Source organism: Chiloscyllium plagiosum, chromosome 31, assembly GCF_004010195.1.
Source record: "Chiloscyllium plagiosum isolate BGI_BamShark_2017 chromosome 31, ASM401019v2, whole genome shotgun sequence".
Classification (NCBI taxonomy): Eukaryota; Metazoa; Chordata; class Chondrichthyes; order Orectolobiformes; family Hemiscylliidae; genus Chiloscyllium; species Chiloscyllium plagiosum.
This window is the reverse complement of record NC_057740.1, coordinates 21430382-21454125: the sequence shown is the minus strand read 5'-3', so window position 1 is coordinate 21454125 and position 23744 is coordinate 21430382. Positions and strand designations below refer to the sequence as shown.

The window sequence follows — 23744 nt, the reverse complement described above, 5'->3', positions numbered from 1 at the left end:
GTATTGATTGATTGTTAGGATGAGAAATGATTGGCAGGTAATATGTTTGGTATTAATCACCTTTATTACATTTTGGCTTTGATCCAGTTTAATAGCAGCTTCTGGATCTGTATTGAAAGACTACCATTGACACAGAAGCTGTTCAAATGGTTCTAAGGTTCTTTATTGCAGGAAGAAAAGTGTCAAACAGGGCTGTGTTTAAGTTCTCAGATTGGGTGCAATAAAGTTAATGGAGTTGCTGATCCCTCATATTTAATGCTGCAAGTTGTTTATTCTTTGCTGCTGCTCGTGATCCTGATGTCATTCTCTGCAGGAGGGTGTCTGATGTTATTTTAATCAGTCCAGGAGTTAAATGCCCCATGCCTCACACTGACTTTCCTTTTGTGGGGGTGCTTTCCTTAACCTGTAAATTGATGCCTATTCTGAATGTGCAGCTCAGTAGAAATCCATGTTGACATATTCTTACCAAAATCCCCCATTTATTCATCTTAAGTGTTGTTCTGTCTGCTTCTTATCATTGGCTGTTTGCTCCAGCTGATAACTGATTTATGTGAACAATGGCAAGAAGCATTCGCAAGCAAAACCATTCTACTCTTGTTCCCTGGAAGGTGAAAGATATTCATATTATTCACATCTTAGTGCAAGAAAACTTTCTTAACATCTAAAGCCTGAGACATGTATTGGGTATTGCAGAGTACTGCCTCTGTATTTCAGTTGTCCAATTTTTGCTGCTTTGAGCTTTTTCTTAGCTCTAAATATTCCTTCCCCCAATCTTTGCAGGGTTTTAAAATTAAAATTCTCTATATTGTTTCCTATTCTAGTTAATTTTATCCAAGATTCATGGAACTCTAACTCCTTCAGCTGTCTTTTTGTAAAATCCGCTTTGAGATCCAATTTTGGTGTCACCTGATCACAATGCTCCACTTCTCCTTCTTGTCACTTTTCAACCTGAGTGGTCCAAAAGTTTTCAAGAGCCTATGAAAATAAGTTAAAGGTTTCACTGGTAGACTATTTCCTTACATAGTTGCTCAGGAAAGAAACACATCCTCTGCAAAAATGAAGTTCTGAGAAATGCAGAGTGCTCACAACACTTCCCATGATGAAAAGCTTCAAAGATAACACCAGAGTCAGAACTGTAGCATAGCTTGTTTATTTTTTTTTAACTTTTTTTGCATAGGGAAACATATTCACTTCCAGTAATTGTATGTAGTATGAGCAGCTGCTAACAGTAATGGCTGAATACAATTATAATCAAATGTCAAGCTGAGTTCACACCAGTTTAAAACGAGTGGTGATTTAGTTACGTATATACTGTACATCTGTGTACAAAAGCAGCAGGAAAGATGCTAGTCTTTGTACAAGTGTCCCTTTACATAATTAGCTAAAAATCAAAAGACAAGTACAATCAAAATAAATGATTATTTTTAGTTGTTGGAGTAGAACTGTGATTATGAAAGGTTTTATTTTGTCAGAAGTTTGCTTCAAGCAACTAAAGAGCCACAAGTTTGTCCTGGTGTGTAGTGTGTGTATGTCTGTGCAGCAAGCAAGCGGTTAACTACTGTGGTAACTACCGTAATATTCTAAAATATAATGAAAAACCCTCAGAAATAACACGGTGTCAACGTGTTCTCAGAGAAATATTCTCTTCCCAGAATATGTGCGATGTAATACATATGGAATTACAACAGTGATGTTCAAAGGACATTTGTCATAGAGCCTGTGCAACAAAGACTTTAAAAAAATGACAAACTGTGAAAACCAGGTCTTGCAAAGCAAAATTGAATCCAGCAGTCGATTATCAGGCACTGCATTTATTAAAAATGTTTTTGGTACTTTTCTGCTGGCTTGTTAAAATTGTTAGAAACAACTGCAGAGAATAATGCAACTGCTTATCAGATCATTGCCCTCTATACAACTATGATCAGCATCAAAGCTCAGATTTAGAAAAAAAAGAGGAAGATTAATTTATTCCTCCTTCTTTGCTGCTGTCATGCTAATCAACAGGTTACTCCCTATGGGCTATATGCAGAAAATATGCTGCATCGATGGATCTTTTGCCTATTTTCCTGCTATTTCTTCAGTAAAATTCAGTGCAGATGGATCAAAGCACGCGAAGCATAACCTTGCTTACATGGAGCTGCCTCATTTGGGTTCTGTAGATGGATTAAGGCTTTGAAACATATTTCCTTTGGTTACTGGCTTGCAATAAAATACAATAGTCATAGAGTCATACAGCATGGAAACAGACCCTTCGGTTCAACTAGGCCATGCCAACCATGTTCCTAAACTAAACCTGCCCCACCTGTCTGTGTTTGGCCCATATCCCTCCAAACCTGTCCTACACTTGTACTTATCCAAATGTCTTTTAAATGTTGTAGCTGTACCTTAGGTTTATGATAGTGCACTGACTGAATTTTTATTTCTTCAAAATGAGCTTCACAATATTGAAATAATTAATATTTGTGTATACGCTTCTGTGCAGAAATAATCTTTCGAACATGCACCTCCACGAGATTGTATTGCAAGAACAAACAGATCTAGAATACTGGAAATACAATATACAATTTAAAGGAACAGTATTAATTATTAAATGTAATCAAAACTTTCTAATTTTTAAAAAGAAATCGCCTGACAAACTTGTGGTACAGAGTAAACAAATGTTACCCAGGAATTCAATAAGTATAAGATGATACGCTGTTTGTACAGGAGTCTTGAATTGTGCTGAGCAAATCCTATCATCAACATTCTTCAATGTTTAACAAAATGATTTTCAAAGAAGGCCTGGGTGTGAAATTATCTTCAGTTCACAATGTTGTGAAAAAGAAGAATTAACCAATTTGCTTTGTATGAAATTTTTAATCATTGAATTCCGAGGACATTTGTTGCATTGCTGGGATATTTAACTGTTTCCATTAGTTTAATGGGATCAATGCTAGATCAATTATTTTTATTCCTGGCTGGCAGACTTCCCCATTTTTTTTAACTGTACATTGTTGTATAGGAGCACAAGTGAACTACAGTGCTTCTTTTCCTACCTAACTCTCCTGGCCTCCTCCTTTGCAGAGCTTAGCGCACACTAACAACAGTTAGTTTTGGGCTTTGGACTCTGAGAACTGAACTTTCCAATTAGAGAGATCCAGAATTTGGGACTGTATTCCTGACATTATGCGTACAGAGTTTGAATCAGTTAAGCACTGGAAAGTATTTGATTTTGTAAAATATAAAATAATCTAACAATAGTTAATAATCTTAATGTCTAAAAAATGTAGATAGGGGTACAGTTAATAAAAGCAGGTTTTAGGAATAACATTATCTTGGTGGAGGTAACCTTAAAAGTTTAAAATGTACAGGGATGAATACTGGGCTCTGCAAAGTCCACATCACACAGAACCCAATTAACATTCACCTACCATGTAAACAAGGCTGAGGCTTTCTCAGCCTGATTGTCAGAGATGGAAAACTGAATTTCCAAATCAGCCTGAAAGATGCTTTGTGCATTAGCACATCAACAAGAACATTCACAAACTTTCTTGCAATTCAGAGTTTTGCACAGTCTGACTAAAATGCCTTTATAATGACAGTCAGTCAGGTGTCTCTTTAGCTGTCCTTGAGAACTCATGCGTTTCCTTTTCACTTACTGTCTTTCAAAGAGATTTCCAGAGACCCAGTTACAGATGTTTAGATGAGCTGCGTATGTGAAACAACAATACCAGTATATCTACTGCTTTCTACAAAATGTAATCTGGCTGCTTAACGTGTGTCATTGCGCATTGCTGCAAAGGAGCTGCACAACAGAAAAAAAATGGAAATTGTGATGGAATTTGCATATTCCCTTCAGGCTAACTGAAGCAACTGGCACATTTTGCAGGGGGTTAGATAAAACCTTAGAAAAAATATATCTGTGGTGTAGACCTAAGAATGGTGTTGGCTTTACTAACGCTGTGACTAATGGCAATGTCAATGGCAGCTTGTTCCGTTTCAGTCCCTGCCTCGAGTTATTGCAGAAACGGAAAAGGTGAAAGATGTGGAACAGTGCAAATTTGTCCAGGGTTTGAGAAGGGAAATAAATTTTGTCAGTTCCTGATTGGATGTCTTGACATCTAGTGCATGCTATCTTACAGCACAAGTTTTGCAGACCTTTACTGTGCAGACTGAATGGTGAGTTGAGCTGTTTGGATGCGTACACCCACTTTATCCTTGAGAGCATCACATCAGTGAAATCAAAACAGTAGTTGTTAGGGGACACCAATCACCTAGATCAGCAGTGCTCTTTGTTAGAGCAGGTTGTTTTAACACCCAGTGTTTGACAAAGCTCAGAATTTATTAGTATCTTTTGGAGGTTAAACTTTAAGAATCTTGGGGTTTCCCTTGATGAAAATTTTAGTTAGAAACTTCATTGAAAAAAAATTATTAATCACAGTGAACAAGACTGTATTTTGGACTTTAATTGAAAATTATATTATTTAGCAGTGCTTTACAGATCCACCAAAAATACATCAGGGGGATAATAAATTCAGTGAATTTCATTGAAAGTAAAAGTAATGTGCTTTTACACATTTCATTCAATTTAAAAAAAATTGCTTTTCCAGCTGACAGGTAAATAAACTGAAACTTCAAAACTGGCAGGACTAAAAAATATCAATGTCTGTCATTGTAAATTTTAGAAGTATGACTTGGAGAATGGACACACATATTTCTTTCTGCTTAAGAGAAAGTGGAACGAGTTTTATGGGCATTGAATTAAGTGGCCTGTCAGTCAATTGTAAAATGGAATGTTACAGGATAAGAAACAATGATGAGGTGACAGTAAAATTTAGAAGGTTCTATTAAATGCAGAAAGGTTGGATGGATCATGAAAATTCCTCAATTAAAGGGACAAAGATCTCCTCACTGTCTGCACTGCATATAACTGTGGCTGCAAAACTGCACTAGTGACAGTGCTCACCCTACATTTCCCAACAAAAGTTATCAGCCAACTCAGAACCCCTTTAGGAATAATAATAATAAGTCACATGTTTGACTGTGGCAGCATTCTATCCTGCTTGAGAGTCTGAACGATGGAAGAGAATTCCCTAAAGGAATTCATATACAAGGATTTCACGGAGCATGCAGTCAGCCATTGCCAAGGGTTGGAATACACATGTAAACAATGTTTTCTGTCCTGCCTTAAAAATAAACTAGCTACCAGCATTGCATTGTCCTTTGCACAAACAATACTGTACATTGCATACAACAATTTGTTGGGCTCCCTAGCCCTACAAAGAGTACACATAATCTGTTCTACTCCCACCAGTTTAGCACTTGAAAGTCTACAGACTTTTTTTCTTTAAAACAGTCAAAGAGACTACAATGACAACACTCCTTCTCAAAATTCCAAGTGTTTCTTACAAGTTTGACATAATTACTCTTCATAAAATAAAGCATTTTTTCCATTTACAATGGCTCTTTTACACCAGAAGCCTATACTTTTAAAGTATAGGAATATGCAAAACCATAAAAATGAGGACATTACTGTATTTAAATACAATAAGGGTAACAGGAGAGTTTAACTCAAATCCAGTTCCCATGGAGGAAGAATACTCTACAAATGGTATATAATGCTGAACATTCTTAATAAGCCAGTGTAATGAAACTTTTTTTGTACTTTTCTCATTACAAAAGTCTTTGCCTTATAAAATAGGGTTGATTAAGTAAAACATACTTAATAAAACTATACAGCATACAAATTACACAGTCTGCAAAGAAGGCAGCTAATGTCCAAGACAAGGATGTGACAAGGATCAAACTTGCTGGCATTCCCCTATTTCTTGTACCCCTTGTGCAGCATCCCAGTTAGCATACCAAGTGTCAATTAAACACAAATTATTAAAGCTCGGAGACATTAGTAGGGTCTTAAAGCAGAGCTATATATGTCTTGGTTATCATTTTATCATTCCACCTTTGTGTAGGTGGCAATTTTGTTGAACAATGCTACCATGCCAAATTGACACCCCACAACTATTGCTTTGTGTTATTCATTTGTTGATTCTTTATGTACAACTTTAATTCATGGTTTTTCATATTCGGACTAGAATAGAAGCTTCCCCTTAAAGTTCAGGCCAGTTGACAGTGTAGGCTGTGAAGCACTTAGGGCCTGGCTGAATAGTGCACATATCTAGAAATGATGTGACCTATTTCCTTTTCGAACCAGATTCTGGTACAAAGGACAAAGAAGTTCTGCATACCAAGAGTTGTAATTGAGTCAACAATTTTTTTTTAAAAAGTAGCGCAAAGGAATCCTATCTTTACTCAAAATTAGAGATTAATGCACTGTTGAAATCCAAATCTCCCGAAACAACATGCAAGAAAAACATTTACTTGATTGAAAACAGTTTGACAATTTACAACTTATAGAGGCTTGTACCACACTGGGTCAAAATGTTGGGCCCAGTGGATTTATTACATCAATTGCCTGATCAGCTGCCACTGTACTTTGCGAAATGGAGCCTGTCCAGTTTATTCTAATTAAGGAAATTATAATCTAGCATCCAATGCTTTAGCCACCAGGACACACAGGAAAATAAAACAAGATTAACCTTGTTTTTATAATGTGTTGCCAGTGTGGTGCTTCACAGCTGTACTGTAAATATACATTTCCCCCCTCCCCCCATTTTCAGCCTTCCCTAATCATGCATCAAGCATTACTTATAACAGGAGAAGGACCTATTTTTCTTTCTGTATAGAGAGCAGCACCAACTTTGGTCAATTAAAACAAAATTAATATTTAAAAAAAATAGAAAAGTATGATGTTGTAGTTATCAAGTGTGCTAACTCAAAATGATTAAACAAGCTAAATGCTCTATCACGATAGACAAGACTGGTATTGCATATTTTCCAAAGATTCAAAATAAAAGGAGCTGGAAGACGCAAGTAGGGAGAATTAAAAATGAAACACTTTCCATTAAAGTATTAGTGACAAATAACGTCCAAAAGCAATGTTCCTACATGACCGCAAGATGAATATATTCTATACGAAAGTCCACAGAATCACTGGAATACTGATAATTAGTGCTGTTACAATGTCCTATGAAGCAAAAATCATAAACCCTTACATTTTTACCAATGGCAACTTTTTTTTTAATGACAAGCAACCATACATGCAGCCAAAAGATTGTGCAGTGATACCAAGGATTTTTTTAAACATTTTTTTCTCAAAGGCAAGGCACATAATGTGGTATAAAATTCCGTGCAAATTAGGAAAGGATTTTGTAGGGAAAAGAGTGAAGCCCGCACATAGTTGCCATGCACGTCAGAATTCAGCAATTCAGCTGATCTTTTTTTGCTGGATCACAAAGTTTACTATCAAAGCACCATGCATCACTCAGCACCTTTGATGAAAAATAACATGTCAATATAAATACGTTTAGAGTTTGCCTCACTGTTGCTGTTTACACTCTTGTGAGGTTTGGATGCCAGCATTTAGCTCAGGGAAGGCTGTACCTAACCAAGAAATATAAGCTTACATGGAGAGAAATTTGTTCAGATGCAGGCTACTTTTGTCAAAAGCATTCAGTTGTGAACAAAACTAAATTATGCCAAATATTGCTTTTGATATGTGTCAGTTTAACGAATGATATTATGTGCACAAGTGCTGTCTTTTTAATTTTATAAGAGTGCAGCTGGCTACCCTCTGGTTAAAAAAATAAAATAACAAGTAACATACTGACTAAGGCATTTGTGTTCACCTGTGAAAGGTGGGTGGGGGAGGGGGGGTTAGGGTGCACTTTTGTGCCACAGTCGCCTGGCGACAATTTTCCCCTGTTTACAGTCCTGGGGTACAAGGACAAGTTACAAAGAATCACTAAGATACAAATTTGCTTCCTTTCAATTGCACTTGCCTCTTAAATCTTTACAAAAGATTTTTTTTTGTCTCTGCTTAAACAGGCAGTTAACCTGTTCCTTTAAAAACCACCACTATCTTTATTTCCCCAATTTAAAGTTGACTATTGATTGGACGTTACCTTCCCAAGAATCTTTTTGAAACCAAGTTAGACCTTGTTCAATTCTGCTGCTGTTCTTTTGTAAAATAAGCTACTGGCAGAAAGGTGTAATTACCTGGGGTGGGGAGGGGGGGGGGGGGGGGGGTGTCTAAACACATTGTGTTTAACTTTACAATTAAAAAATACACAAAAATATTGATCTTGAAACAATTTTCTACCCTGCTCCCAAAATGTATTCCACTAAGCTAAAGATACTCTGAGTTTGCAGCTATTTGTATGTTTAATTGTGAAAATAAATGCAACCTGTAGCCAGGAGGGAAAGGTAAAGTATGTATGGTAGCGTGAGGCCTTGCACTTGCATTGCGTATGAAGAACTTCCCCACACTCAATCTGCAGCCACCCTTTGCCTCCCAACATTATCACCAAAAGCTAGGTATGTATTTTCTGGTCTATGTCATGCACTAGTGAAGAAGCGATAATAACTAAAACCAATAAATCTACTGCTCTGGTAGATGAGCATCTTCATCTGTGCTCTTAGCTACATGCAAAAACTAAGTAGGGTGGGAAAATTGTAATTGAGAAATAGTAAGCGATGTTACTGAATGGTTTGCTTTATGGTATGCTGTGGTTAAATAATTCTGAAAATGTGTTTAAAGTTTTAGGTAAATTAAATCATTCACTGACCAACCTGTGGTGCAGGATGTTTCTAACACCGAATATATTTAGTATCTTCTTTAGTTTATAAGCAATGGAAGAGAATTTGCTTCATGATGTTCCCAGTAATTGACAGGTTGAGACTGGGGAAATATAACCCTGGTTAATTTGAACTGCAATGTTGGTACCAAGGAGCTGTCTACCAGTCCGAACAATTGTTTGATTTTTTTTTACCAATGCATTAAACACATTTATTTGTGTAGTAGAAAAATATTCTTTCTTATGTTTAGCCTGCCCAAATGTCTGAAACAGAAACAAGGAATATAACTTGACGCTAAGCTAATGAATTAGCCATATTGAAGTGATGGTCTCCAATGTGTAGGCTTCATTAGTGCATGTTTTTATGATGTTTAGAACTTTGCAATGAAGTTAGTAAACAAAAACTGTGCACATTGTTACAATCAAGAATGATTTCAATAAATGTGAAGAATTGTCCTAAACTGTGATAACTTTTAATTGACCTCAGGTATTCCAATGCACAGCTATACTCATTCTGTGCATTTCAGCACTTGAAGACTAAGTTTGGATGGCTTCTAAATGATTATGCACAACACTGCGCATCCATCCTTCGTGTAAGTAATGCTTCCTTTACTCTTTAAAAAGGAGAAATCAAAAGAAAACCATAATGTAACTTTAAATTATGTTCGACTAATGAAGATGAATTTTCCCACCCTTTCAAAAGCAGATTTAGTAAACTTTGTTCTGAAATTTTTTTTTAAGAAGTATAAAGGCTTATTTGCATAAAACAGATGGGGAAACCTCAGGCTAAGCTTCAGCCAATGGAAGAAGTGAATTGCACCCATCTTCGGAACATGTTGGTAGGATGATAGTGTTTCTGACTTTTCATTTTCTTTTAAAGGCGAGTTGATAAATAGTCTTCTCCCTTGTTTCTCTCTGTTTTAAACTTGAAACCAAAGTTGACGCTCGACCATGTTTCTTGAAACATGATTAAATAGCTTCTGTAATACTTGAAAGGGAACTTCAACTATCCCAGATACCAGGACTGTGAAAAGAATAAAAATATAAACATTAGGAAGATCAATGGCTGCTAAATAAAACTTAAAATACCAAAATAAATCATAAAGCACACACACACCTCGAGGATGGAAGGAAAAAAAATTTCAACAATCAGGTCCTCAGTAAATAATCACTATGCCAATTTAATAACAGCTTGTAAGCAGCCTAATAATGGTTACCTTTCTCCAGCCAAAATATGTCACAAATTGCCAAAATTAGGCTGTGGACCTCATCTTAATAATTATGGCAAACTGTGGGTGCTGGCATGGTTTGCAATTCTCCAGATGCATTGCTGGCAGAGGCCCCAAGATCGATCGTTCATCAGTGTGGGAGCAGGGAGGAGAATGGCGGCTGGCAGTAACAGATCAGCAGGGGTCCACAAGCATATTCTGTCCGGGTCCATATGAAGGTAAGTTTACAAACACTCCCTACTGCACAGAATATCTGCATCAGTATTTAGTATATAATACAGTCAGAAGCAGTGAGAACAATGGACAAACTGAAGGGTTAAGCCATCCTGCTGGCTTTAACTCTTGCACAATTCTAGCCCTTCAAGGGATCCTCTGTCCACCTATACCCTATAAATGAATTAAGAGAAACAGATACACTCCGGGTCCTAAGGACATATACGATCAGAGAAGGAAAATTAGCACGTAACAATGTTAAACTTGAACCAAGATTACTTGCTAGGTTCAGCACAATACCACAAATTTGCTGTTTGTCTTTATTACTGCATTATTAAAAATTCTCTGTGAATAAATATGTTTAATGACCCAACTTATAGTTTAAACTATAGCCTTTCAAATAAGGATGAGTGAAATATCTAGTGAGCAATTAAATTCCAAGGGTTTCTGTTAGTCATCTGATTCCTTGGCACACCACAAATGCAACTATTCAGATATCCCAAATAGAAAAACCCAAGGAATTGTGGATGCTGGAAATCAGGAAGAAAATCAGAAATTGCTGGAAAAAATGAGCATATCTGGCAGCATCTGTGAAAAAAAAGCAGAGTTAACATTCCAGATCCAGTTCTGAAGAAGGGTCACTGGACCTGAAACATTACCTCTGCTTTCTCTGCACAGATGCTGCCATACCTGCTGAGTTTTTCCAACAATTTCTGTTTTGTTATTCAGATATCCGCTGTGTGAAGGCACATCTGCTTAATAGGTAGTGAGGGTTTGCTGATAGAAATAGTCTATGCGTAAGAAAAATTAGGTAAAGATCGAAAAACATAAGCTTTGCAGACTTAGGGGGAAGCTGACTAACCTAACTCACCATTTGGGACTGATTGATGGGGAGCTTTGAGATCTGAAATCATGTCGCTCTCGTTGGAAGTCAACCACTCATCAACTGGAACAACTATATCGCATTACACCTTGAGACTCTCTCTTCAGTCTAATCATTTGGCAGGAACAGTATTTTTTCTCCTTTACTGTCATATTCATTTTTATATAAATATTAAAATAATTTGTATATTATAACCCTGGGAATTACTGTCAATGATGATATTGTGCAGATGTTTGAAATGAAAGAAATAATTTGCATTTACATGTTCATATCAAATTCCTCTTTCTGTTGTTTTACTGCATGCACTTTTGGGTCAATGCCATAGAAAGAGTGAAACGGAATATGTTATAAGTGCATTGCATTGTAAAATCACTAACAAACGTTTGCAGTAAATAAAAGCAGATTACTCAAGATGCTGGAGATCTGGAATAAAAACAAAATTGCTGAAGAAACTCAGCAGATCTGGCAGCATCTGCATTGAGAGAAACAGTTGATGCTTCAGAACAATTTGTACTTTATGGTCTCTATGTGAAATTCATTCTGAAATGCCAGCTTCCAACTTACAAGTTCCTTTGTGTAATGCTTAGTTGGCCTGTAGTAAGTATTGTTTTTATTGAAAAAAGAACCGAGTGAGAAGACTTTCACAATTTATTTTAAAATATGAATTATGCTGTTTCAAGTGATTTTTTTCACTGCAGAAGCTGAATGTACTGTGAATGGAATAAACAATGTAAACATTGTATGAAACACTCTCTAACAGTTGTATTTTTGCCTGTCCACTTCATCTTTCAACAGCTGCATGTTTGATTTCCAGGAAAATATTTTTCTTTGAATTTATGGATAGCTTCAAACTAATGATCTGAGCTTGTACAGTTCTCTGCATCACTGTTTATCTCCTTTTCAGAGTAAACCTAATGCATTTCAACACACTTGACAGATGGCACTGCCATCTGTCTGCCAATTGAGCAGCTTTGTTTCACTGCTGTAAGCAGGCAGCTGCACAGCAAGCAGTGCCAATTCCTGAATGTTTATTGTAGTGTGTCTAAACTCGGCAGCCCAAGGCCATTGGGAGGGAACACCATTAGCAGAATGCTGTCATCTAAGTGGCACACAGCATTCAACTACACAGAAGGCAATTAACATAGGTAAATCTGGAGATTACTTAACACGGATACAATAACCTTTGATCTCTAACTGAGTCTTCTGCACATATTATGGGCCAAGACAGAAAGCCTACAGCTCAAAGTTCATACCCTTGCTAAAATTAGCAATATACAATATATTGTTTCCATCGATACATCTATTCCTTACCATTTATGTTCTTTATGTTACAGCAGTGACTCCAATTCAGATTGCTCCTATGGCTGCAAAGTGCTCTTTCAGGCTGGCATAGATTGAAATGCTTACCCTCTTTACCTGAGAAATGCAACTAGAGTTTGTCATGTGACCACAATGCCTGTCATTTGAAGGCCTGAAGAACATACAGAGAACTTACACTGGAATAGTACAGGTGAGATGGAGGTGCCTGTGTTGGACTCGGGCAGACAAGGTCAGAAGTCACACGACACTAGGTTATAGTCCAACAGGTTTATTTGAAATCACAAACTTTCGGAGCACAATCATCAAAGGAATTGATGATTTCAAATATAACTTGATGTCATGTTGACTTCTGACCTTGGAATAGTACAGGACTGAGAGATTTGAGTTATGTGAAAGGACTAGAGAAACTGGCACTGTGCTGGGAGCAGAGAAAATTAAGGTGAGATTTGACAGTGGTTTTCAAAATCATAGGAAGTTTTAAGTTTCGAGTAAGGAGAAAGTTTGGTTACAAGAGGACATAGATTTAAGATAATTGGCAAAAAAAGACAGTGATGACATCATCAAGAAAAAGATTTATGTGATGCGTTGTTAAGAGCTGGAATGCACTGCTTGAAATGGTAATTGATGCAGAACTTTCAGAAGGGTGTTGGATAAAATACTTCAGAGAGGAAATATTTTCAGAGCTTTGGAAAAGAACTGCCAGATCATATTAATGACCTAATCCCGCCAGACTAGTATTCAACCAGTTATGATGGGCTAATCACTATGTGGGCAGCGCAAAAGGCAAATCCCCCACCAAAAGGCTTCTGGTGGGGGAATCCTTCATTCAGAGACACAAGATCTGACATTGGGAAATGGGTTGGGTGCTGTGACTCACCCCACTGTTGCTGCTCTGCCCACTGTCCCACTCTGTGACCTCCAACCCAACATCACCCACCTGAGGCTTGGAACCCCTCAGGTGAGTATAATACTGGCAGCTCCAAAGCTCTCCCACTGGCATTACTGAGCAAAGCATCATCTTCATTAGCTTCACAACACTCCCATCCTCCCCACCATGGTTGCTGTTTGATTTCTGGCTTTACTATGGAATAGGTGGTTGACTCTTGAATGTCGTGTGGAAAATTCCTTGATGAGAGAGGGGTGGTAGGTTTGGATGAAGTTGGGAGGCCTTCAGAAGTTGGCACTGGGCATTATAAAGGATGCATTCTTCTGTATCATAGAGACATAGAGATGTACAGCATGGAAACAGACCCTTCGGTCCAATTCATCCATGCTGACCAGATATCCCAACCCACTCTAGTCCCACTTGCCAGCACACGGCCCATATCCCTCCAAACCCTTCCTATTCATATACCCATCCAGATGCCTTTTACATGTTGCAATTGTACTAGCCTCCACCACTCCCTCTGGCAGCTCATTCCATACACATACCACCCTCTGCATGAAAAGGTTGCCCCTTAGGTGTCTTTTATATCTTTTCCCTCTCACCCTAAACCTATGCCCTATAGTTCTAGACTTGCCCACCCCAGGGAAAAGACCTTGTCTATTTATCCTATCCATGCCCCTCATGATTTTATCCTTGCAAACCTTTCCTGAACCCTTTCAAGTTTCACAACATCCTTCCGATAGGAAGAAGACAAGAATAGCACGCAATGTTCCAAAAGTGGTCTAACCAATTTACACTACAGCCGCAACACGGCTTGCCAACTCTTATACTCAATATTCTGAACAATAAAGGAAAGCATGCCAAATGCCTTCTTCACTATCCTATCTTGATCCAGTGGGCGGCACAGTGGCAGAGTGGTTAGCACTGCTGCCTCACAGCGCCAGAGACCCGGGTTCAAATCCCGCCTCAGGCGATTCTCTGTGTGGAGTTTGCACTTTCTCCCCGTGTCTGCGTGGGTTTTCTCCGGGTGCTCCGGTTTCCTCGCAGGTCAGGTGAACTGGCCATGCTAAATTGCCCGTAGTGTTAGGTTAGGGGTAAATGTCGGGGTATGGATGGGTTGCGCTTCGGCGGGTCAGTGTGGACTTGTTGGGCCGAAGGGCCTGTTTCCACACTGTAATGTAATGTAATGTAATGTAATGTAATGTAATCTACCTGTGACTCTACTTTCAACGAACAATGAATCTGCACTCCAAGGTCTCTTTGTTCAGCAACACTTGCTCACTTACGATTATAATCCTGCTAAATTTGCTTTCCCAAAATGCAGCACCTCGCATTTATCTAAATTAAACTCCATCTGCCACGCCTCAGCCCATTGGCCCACCTGATCAAGATCCTGTTGTAATCTGAGGGTTTGGATAATAATGTTACTTTCTCTCTGTTATAAGACGGTATTGCTGACCTTTCTTTGTATATTGGCCAGGATCTGTGATCAGATTCTATTGCTGCAGGAGTGTTTTAAACCTGTTTTTTGCTTCTGGCCTTGCATTCAGTGCAGAATTGTTTTCATGAAAATCTTACTAAATGGTGACTATCAATAAATCTCCATGTTACCAAGGAAGCCAATATAATTTGCAATCATGGGCTCAGTTTGCCAACACTGTGTTTCTTGGACATTTAAAATACAAAAGCATTTTGAAATAAGGTCTGCCTGTCTTTGGACTGTAGAATCCCTGTCTGAGTTAAATTTTGTCAGCAAGTGAATTTGGCTCTGATTAGTTAACATAATTGGACCAGAAAAATAATATACAGAATGTAAATCACAGGGAAACACTGTAATCACAATGCAGTAATCATCCTCATTCAAGTCATTGCCAGCCAATTATTTCTCCTACAGAATTTCCAAAGATTTTTTTTAATAGCATACACTGTTGTGGAAACGTGCTTGATGTGGATCATTGAATGTTATCATTTATTTTGACTGATTTGAACAAACACATTTGGCAGTCAAAAATAAATGCATCTCACAATTCTCTGCAAGAACTTTAACTCTATGTTTGCTCGATTCACTCAATCAATTCATGAAGAAGCTGCCAAAAGAAACACAAGGTCAGTATGGAAAGGTTCAGCCTCTCATTCTTCCTATTACTCAGCCAAATTCAGAAAGTCGCTGGAGGAAATTCTAGTCACAAACCATTGTCTTATAAATTTGTAGAACATGTCCTCATTCTATGACATAATGTCACAAGTTTGAAACGCAGTAATTTATTTTAAATGTCTAGATTAGAATGATGCTGGAAAAGCACAGCCAGTCAGGCAGCATCTGAGGAACAGGAAAATCGAAGTTTCGGGCAAAAATCGATGTTTCGTTGATTTTCCTGCTCCTCAGATGCTGCCTGACCTGCTGTGCTTTTCCAGCACCACTCTAATCTAGGCTCTGATTTCCAGCATTTGCAGTCCTCACTCTTGTCTAATTTATTTTAAATGGTCTTCTAGGGTGCTGGGATCTTGAGGAAACGTATTTGACTTGGATTGGTCTCAAACGTCGCATCTACACCTCGACATAACTTCTTCTAAAGGCTAAACTTTCCAATTGCCAAACTGGTGTCAAAATGAGATAGAAAGACAATACTTTGAAAAAAAAAAGCGCCAGATGGCATGGTGGTTCAGTGGTTAGCACTGCTGCCTCACAGTGCCAGGAACCCAGGTTCAATCCCAACCTTGGGTGACTGTGTGGAGTTTGCACATTCTCCCCGTATCTGCATGGGTTTTTCTGCCAGTGCCTCTGTGTCCTCCCAAGGCCTAAAGATGTGCATGCTAGGTATATGGTAAATTGCTCATAGTGTCCAGGGATGTGTGGGCCCTGTGGCTTAGCCATGTGCAACAGTAGTAGATTTGCCAACTTTAAAGGCATTTAAATGGTCGTTGGATAGGCATATGGACGAGAATGGAATAGTGTAGGTTAGGTGGACTTCAGATTGGTTCCACAGGTTGGTGCAACATCGAGGACCAAAGGGCCTGTACTGCGCTATAATGTTCTATGTTCTAAATGCAGAGTTATGGGGATTGTTCTGGATAGGATGTTCTGATGAGCCAAAAAGCTTCTATCTGCAATGTAGGGACTCTTTGTTTTCATAGTGCCTTATAGGACATCCCAAAGAACATTGCAACCAGCTAAATAATTGCTAAGCGCAGTCACTGCTGTAGATTACAGAGTTAAAAATCACACAACACCAGGTTATAGTCCAACAGGTTTATTTGGAAGCACTAGCTTTTGGGGTGCTGCTCCTTCATCAGATGGTTGACAACCACCTGATGAAGGAGCAGCGCTCCGAAAGTTAGTGCTTCTAATTAAACCTGTTGGACTATAACCTGGTGTTGTGTGATTTTTAACTTTGTACACCCCAATCCAACACTAACACCTCCAAATCATGTAGATTACAGAGATCAAGTTCCCATAAAATGCAAGAAAGTAAATGTCACAATCAGGGAATGATACAGCTTAAAGGAGGCCATTCAACCAAACATGCTGCCTTTTGGCAATGCTTTATGATTAATTTCACATCCTGCTCTTTACCTGGAGGCCTGTAAATGACTTTTCTTCAAATAATTATCTAGTTCACATCTAAATACTCCTATTGAATTTGCTTCCTTCACTCTTTAGGCTGTATATCCAACCAGTTTGGCTCAGATCTCACCTGCCGGCATTAAAAAAAAGGTTTCTTCAAGTTACCTCTGACCCTTTCACTATTGGGCATTGATTCTTTTTATCCTATCAAAAGCATTCATGATTTTGAACAGCTCCATCAAATCTCCTCTTAAAGTTCTCTGTTTCAAATGTCAGCATGGATTCATTGGAGGCAAATCATGCTTGGCTCACCTGATCAAGTTGCTTGATTTAGCAACAGAGGGAGTTGATTAGCCAATGTGGTTGATGATTTATATTTGGAATTTTAAAGGGCATTTGCCAAAATACCACAGAGTGGCACCATTTAGCTTCATGGGATTGAAACATGGATTCAACATCAGCTGAGGGGCAGAAAGAAGGAATGAATTATGGCTTTTCAGACTACATAGAGGGATACAATGAGTTTCTCGGAGATTGGTACTAGGATTGTAGTGAGGTCAACCAGCTGGACAGGAGTGTCAAACATCCTGTTCATTTTGAGAACTGGCTCAGAGGGAGCTGGATCAGTGTCAAGGACTCTCCACATGTAAGTAAATGATGACTTGGTGACGGGATATTGGCCTCTGTGGAGTTATTTCAAAGACTACTGCTCTTCACTAAATATGTGACTAATAATTGCATATACGGAACATAATTTCAAAAGGATTCAAATGATACAAAACATTGAGATGTAATAGACAAAGAGGAGGACAATAACAAACTTCAGGAGAATAAATGCAAAAAAGCAGATGTCAGAATAATACATAAAAGTCTGTGATGTTACATTTTGGAATGAAATGTGAGAACAGACAATATGAAGTAAATTGTACAATTTTCAAGGGTGTGCAGAAACATAAAGGTCTGGGATTAGATGTAATCATGACAAGACTTAACAGCAATCTAGGTTTGTTCAGTATATCATTTCAGCTGTATGACACTGTAATCTTTGCTATAAATTCTGTGTCTTGTGATCCTGTTCCATAGCTACCAGTGAAGGAGCAGTGCTCCGAAAGCTAGTGCCTCCAAATAAACCTCATGGACTAATACCTGGTGTGTGTGATTTTTAACATTATATGAACACAAATGTTTGAAAGTGGGTTGACAAGTTAAGAAGACTACTATAAAAAAAAGGATCCTCGGCTTTATTCATACAGGAATAGAATACAAAAGGAAATTATGCTAAATCTGTACAATACAGTGGGTAGGCATCAAATGGCATATTATGTTAAAAGTTAAGTACAGCTTCTTAAATCGCTCCACATAAGTGAAGTCCCTTGCCCCTAAAACCATTGGACTCTCTTCAAAAACTTGACATCTTTCCTAAAATGTGATGTTCAAAATTGAAAATCCTTCATGTAGGATCTAAGCACCATTTATAAATGTTTGGCATAACCTCCTGACTTTTGTAATCTATCCTCTATCAATAAAATCAGGATCCCATTTATTATTTTATGAACAGGCTTTTAAACCTTCACTGTCTGGTCACACAATCAAAATGACAAATCTGTTGTCATTCTTCTTTTCTGAGTTTTGGTAATCAATTCTGTTCAATTCGTTTTCTAGTGCTTTGTGAGTAAACAAGGATTGCAACTGAGAGAGATCAAGAAAACTGACATCAGATTGGGGGGAAAATAGATGTGATTACTGACAGATGATGCAATCAGGACTGGTAGGGCCAAGTAGGGCTCAGAGGAGGAGGAGGAGGAGATAAATCAGAGGGAGATGACGTCAAAGGTGAAGGGAAAGCAGGATTGAAGTCCGAATAAACTGAGTTAACGGTGAGTGGAATTGACTGGCAACAATGTATAAAATACCAAACTACGAAATGAGATGCTAATTTACATCAGCTCATATCTTCTACACCATTACCTGACGACAATATCAATAAATTGTTCCACTCTTCCTAAAAATGTCTCTAAGGGCAATTTTAACCTGTCTTTGTGGAAACCAGGTTAAATTCCTGAAGAAGGGCATGTGCCCGAAACGTCGAATCTTCTGTTCCCTAGATGCTGCCTGACCTGCTGTGCTGTTCCAGCAATAAAGTTTCAGCTTTGATCTCCAGCGTCTGCAGACCTCACTTTCTCCTTTGTGGAAACCAGTCAGGTGGGAATTTAGAATGAACCAAGCACTTACCCATCAGTAACCCATTGTTTCCAATTCTATTTAGCTGGTGGCAAAAACAGAGTGCTTCTATACTTATGTGCTTTAAGACCAGTTGGTGCCATTGAGACCTGGCTGCAGGTTGAACTGAAAGCCTGAGTTGGTAAAGTATCAGGAAATGACAGGAGGAGGAGAAGATAAAGTTGGAAAAGGTCCAAGGATGTTTTTCCTCAGTATTTCTCAAAAAAGATTGTGTTCTGCAGCATTGTTAGAGACCTCAAATGACTGAAGAAACTAGAAATCTTAAAAATGTTGAAGTTTTGGCAGCGAAAGGGTGAATAATAGAGGACTCCACCAGTTAGCCTTCTTTGCAGGAGACTCTATGACTCTATATAGCACTTTCCCTGAAGATTTCTCTCACACACATGTTTTACTTAAGCCACCTCCCACTTAAATTTAGAGCAGCTTTATTATGGATTTTTACAGATCAATTATGGTCAGCCACAAGCCTGTAGCTTCTCCTGACTTTTAATTTTCTAGTTTTTTGCTACATTATACTCCTCCTGAGAAACACAAACACATTTTGAAGCTCTGGTAAAGTAAACCTGTTTCTATTCAGAAACTTAGCCACCAGGATCAGAACTAGAGTTGGTGAATCTGAGAGCTCTTGCACATTTCCTGTCTACCTGAGACAAAGACATAAAATGGAAAATTCAGGTTAAACCATAGTTTGATTTTAAAAAGGGTTTGGGATGGGAGCTGTGTTGGCTGTAAATTATACTACTTCATCACAGAGGAAGTGGAACATGAGGAATGGAATGCTAGATTAAGGACTATAGATGTGGCAAGATAGTTCTTGGCTCAAGTTAAATATTAACCTCTGCTTCCCGCCCCACTGAATGAGGAGGATTGAGCAACCTCAAAATGGTGAGGCCGCAGTTGATTGCCAAAAAACTTATGTGGCCTGAAACAACATGTGGCTCCGAAAGGAAACTTTAAAAGCTAACAAATATTTGGGAACAGGAGAATGCCTGAGGTGTCAGAGGGAAATTATCAGAAGTCAAAAGTTTTCATGAGAAAAGGAACTATATGCTTAGCGATAAAAAAAACAGAAACAAAATGAAAGAACAGGACACAAAAGATGTTTGTCTTTTGATGATGACAAGCCTGAAAAAGGAATTTACAGAATAAATGTTGGCTGGAAACTAGTAACTCCAGTTATAAAGTACATGAAAAAATAAGTGATTTCCCCTTACAATATCCAAGAATATTATTTAATAAATGCATTTTTGTAAAAGAGCATATAAGTGCTATATTCTACCTCGGGGGGAGGGATACTACAACTATTTCTCTGAGTGTTACGTTTTTCGACTAAGAACTAATGAAATGTATCCAGTACACTTCAAGAACATCAGAATTCCTTTGTGGTATGTCTGTGGGTGATATCAGGAAGATTAGGCGGTTGCAAGATACATTAAAGAAATAAATTTAATCCCCTTCTACCAATCAGTATGTGGATGTACCTACGAAGGAAGGAGCAAAACTTGATGTACTTTTGGAAAATAAGGCAGGACAGGTGACTGAGATGTCAGTGGGGGATCACTTTGGGGCCAGCGATCATACTTCTATTAGTTTTAAAATAGTGATGGAAAAGGATAGACCAGATCTAAAAGTTGAAGTTCTAAACTGGAGGAAGACTAATTTTGATGGTATTATGCAAGAACTTTCAAAAGATAATTGGGGGCAGATGTTCGCAGGTAAAGGGACGGCTGGAAAATGGGAAGCCTTCAGAAATGAGATAACAAGAGTCCAGAGATAGTGTTTCCTGGGAGGGTGAAAGGAAAGGTTGGTAGGGGAAGCTGGTATGCTTTCCCCTATTGGTCAGAGCATTGAGTATAGGAGTTGGGAGTTCATGTTGCGGCTGTACAGGATGTTGGTTAGGCCATTTTTGGAATGTTGCGTGCAATTCTGGTCCCCTTTCTATCGGAAGGATGTTGTGAAACTTGAAAGGGTTCAGAAAAGATTTACAACGGTGCTGCTGGGTTGGAGGATTTCAGCGAAATGGAGAGGCTGTAAAGGTTTGGACTGTTTTCCCTGGAGCGTCGGAGGCTGAAGGGTGATCATATAGAGGTTTATAAAATCATGAGGGGCATGGATAAGATAAATAGACGAAATCTCTTCCCTGGAGTGGGGGCATCCAGAACTAGAGGGCATAGGTTTAGGATGACAGCAGAAAGATATAAAAGAGACCTAAGGGGTAATTTCTTCACACAGAGGGTGGTGCATGTATGGAATAAGCTGCCAAAGGAAGTGATGGAGGCTGGTACAATCACAGCATTTAAAAGGCATCTGGATGGGTATGTGAATAGGTAGGGTTTAGAGGGATATCGGCTAAGTTAAGTAGGGATTTCTGGTCAGCATTGATGAGTTGGACCGAAGGTTCTGTTTCCGTGCTGTACGTCTCTATGACTCTAAAGAACGGGTCCAACTCTGTCAACAATACTAATGATATCAAAATGCATCAGTGAATTTTTGCTGAATTTAGTGCTGTTGAAAGTTGAATGATTAGTCATACCTATAAAGTACACAAGGTGGCAGTGTTTTACATTTGTAAAATAAGTAACTATAAACATAATTAAAGAGTGTTAATGCAAAACATTAAAGTGACATTTCAGACATTGGACCAATCAGAACAATTTGGAAAGCAAGCACTTTCTCCTAATGGAGTGTGCTGTTGAAGTGATGTTATATTTTATAGAAGAATAAACCTAACTGTCTACATAATTGCTTCAGACGCTTTTATACAATTATACTCCAGTAAGGCAAAGTATTTTGATTCTGTAAATGCTGCATTTCACCATAGATTGAGACTATCCTCCTGAGAAATGCTGAGCATCACAAAAAAAGGACTGTTATTCTTCAACTGACAGTGCTGATAATCTCAATGACAGAAAGTCATCACAGCTTCTTCAAATAAGGGCACTTAGGGTTTTTTTTAACCTATGATGGATTATTAGATTGTTCCTGGCTGGTAACTTTGGCAGGGAATCTCAAGCCAACTAATACTGTATCTTATGCATATTTTATTCTTTCGTAAAATAGGATTATTTAGAACAACTGTTTGTCAGTCTTTAATGCTTTAGATCAATGCTAGAAGACTAAATAAGCAACAGTTCAATCAACTATTCCATATCTCACACCCAGGCAGTGGTGATGCACTGCTAAATTCCAAGCAGTCTGCAATTGTGCTTTCCACTGCTTTTCGACTTTGTCTGATCACAGAGTTCACATTTACTACACAGACCTGCCTCTGCCATGTTGCAAACTTTCGATATGAAATCAATATAATTTTATTTTTCACATTCTTCCATCAAAGTATTACCTTCAAATATCCCATTACTGATATGTCTGTCAGCACAAGCAGTGCAACTGGAGCAATGCAAATGATTCCCATCTGTGCTAAGGGGTTGGCAGCAATGGTAAATCTCGGTTAACTGTACAGAATAGCAGCAACTTCTGGGTCAGAACTCTCAATTATAACTTTTCAGTGTAGCTGGACAGCTGATGCACATAACTGAAAAGGTTGCCTTTTGGAACAGCACTTGTTTAACTACGATGATTGCTACACACAAAATAAATGGCAGTAGAGGTAATATCGGAGTACAATGTCTGTGGTTTCCCACTCAGTGCATTCTGAACCTCGGTCATGTCATCTGGTACCTTGTTGCACGGGGAGAGGAAGATGTGGATGGCACATCACCATAGCCCATGACAGCACAGCTGTCCAACATTCAACATGGAAAACTCAATGACAGCAAAAACTAAAGATCACTTTCCATTGGAGAAGTGTGAGGGCCGTATTAATGAACACATTAATAGATCGTGTCTACTTTTGGTGTGGAAGGAGGCACTCAATGACTGGTACTAAAAGTGAACGAAGCTGCATAGTGTTTTATTCCTCTACCATTTTTTTGTGTAGTGATGAATCACTGGACCTATGATAGCAAGGCTGATTTCTAGTGGAATTCTGCATTGCATTTTGCTCGGTGTAGAATCAACTGTGGGTTTGGAGTCACATAGAGTCATAGAGATGTACAGCATGGAAACAGATCCTTCGGTCTAACCCGTCCATGCCGATCAGATATCCCAACCCAATCTAGTCCCACCTGCCAGTACATGGCCCAAATCCCTCCAAACCCTTCCTAGTCATATACCCATCCAAATGCCTCTTAAATGTTGCAATTGTACCAGCCTCCACCACTTCCTTTGGCAGCTCACTCCATACACGTACCACCCTCTGCATGAAAAAGTTGCCCCTTAGGTCTCTTTTATATCATTCCCCTCTCACTCTAAATCTATGCCCTCTAGTTCTGGACTCCCTAACCCCAGGGAAAAGAATTTGCCTATTTATCCTATCCATGCCCCCCATAATTTTGTAAACCTCTATAAGGTCACCCCTCAGCCTCTGATGCTCCAGGCAAAACAGCCCCAGCCTGTTCATCCTCTCCCTATAGCTCAAACCCTCCAACCCTGGCAACATCCTTGTAAATCTTTTCTGAACCCTTTCAAGTTTCACAACATCTTCCCGATAGGAAGGAGACCAGAATAGCACGCAATATTCCAACAGTGGCCTAACCAATGTCCTGTACAGCTGCAACATGACCTCCCAACTCAGGGGACTCGATATTCTGACTAATAAAGAAAATCATACCAAACGCCTTCTTCGCTATCCTATCTACCTGCGACTCCACTTTCAAGGAGTTATGAACCTGCACTC

The 23744-nt window shown here is 38.7% G+C and overlaps 1 protein-coding gene across 1 annotated transcript in view; it reads right to left on the bottom strand.

The window, feature by feature from the left end:
• Positions 1-1134: 1134 nt before the first annotated feature.
• The window catches only part of nfic (nuclear factor I/C), a 479978-nt gene continuing 457368 nt past the window's right edge, over positions 1135-23744 (bottom strand). The window contains exon 12 of the mRNA XM_043721116.1: positions 1135-9696. Coding sequence (XP_043577051.1) covers positions 9679-9696 — 18 coding nt within the window. The 3' untranslated portion in view covers positions 1135-9678. The remainder of the gene's footprint in view (positions 9697-23744) is intronic.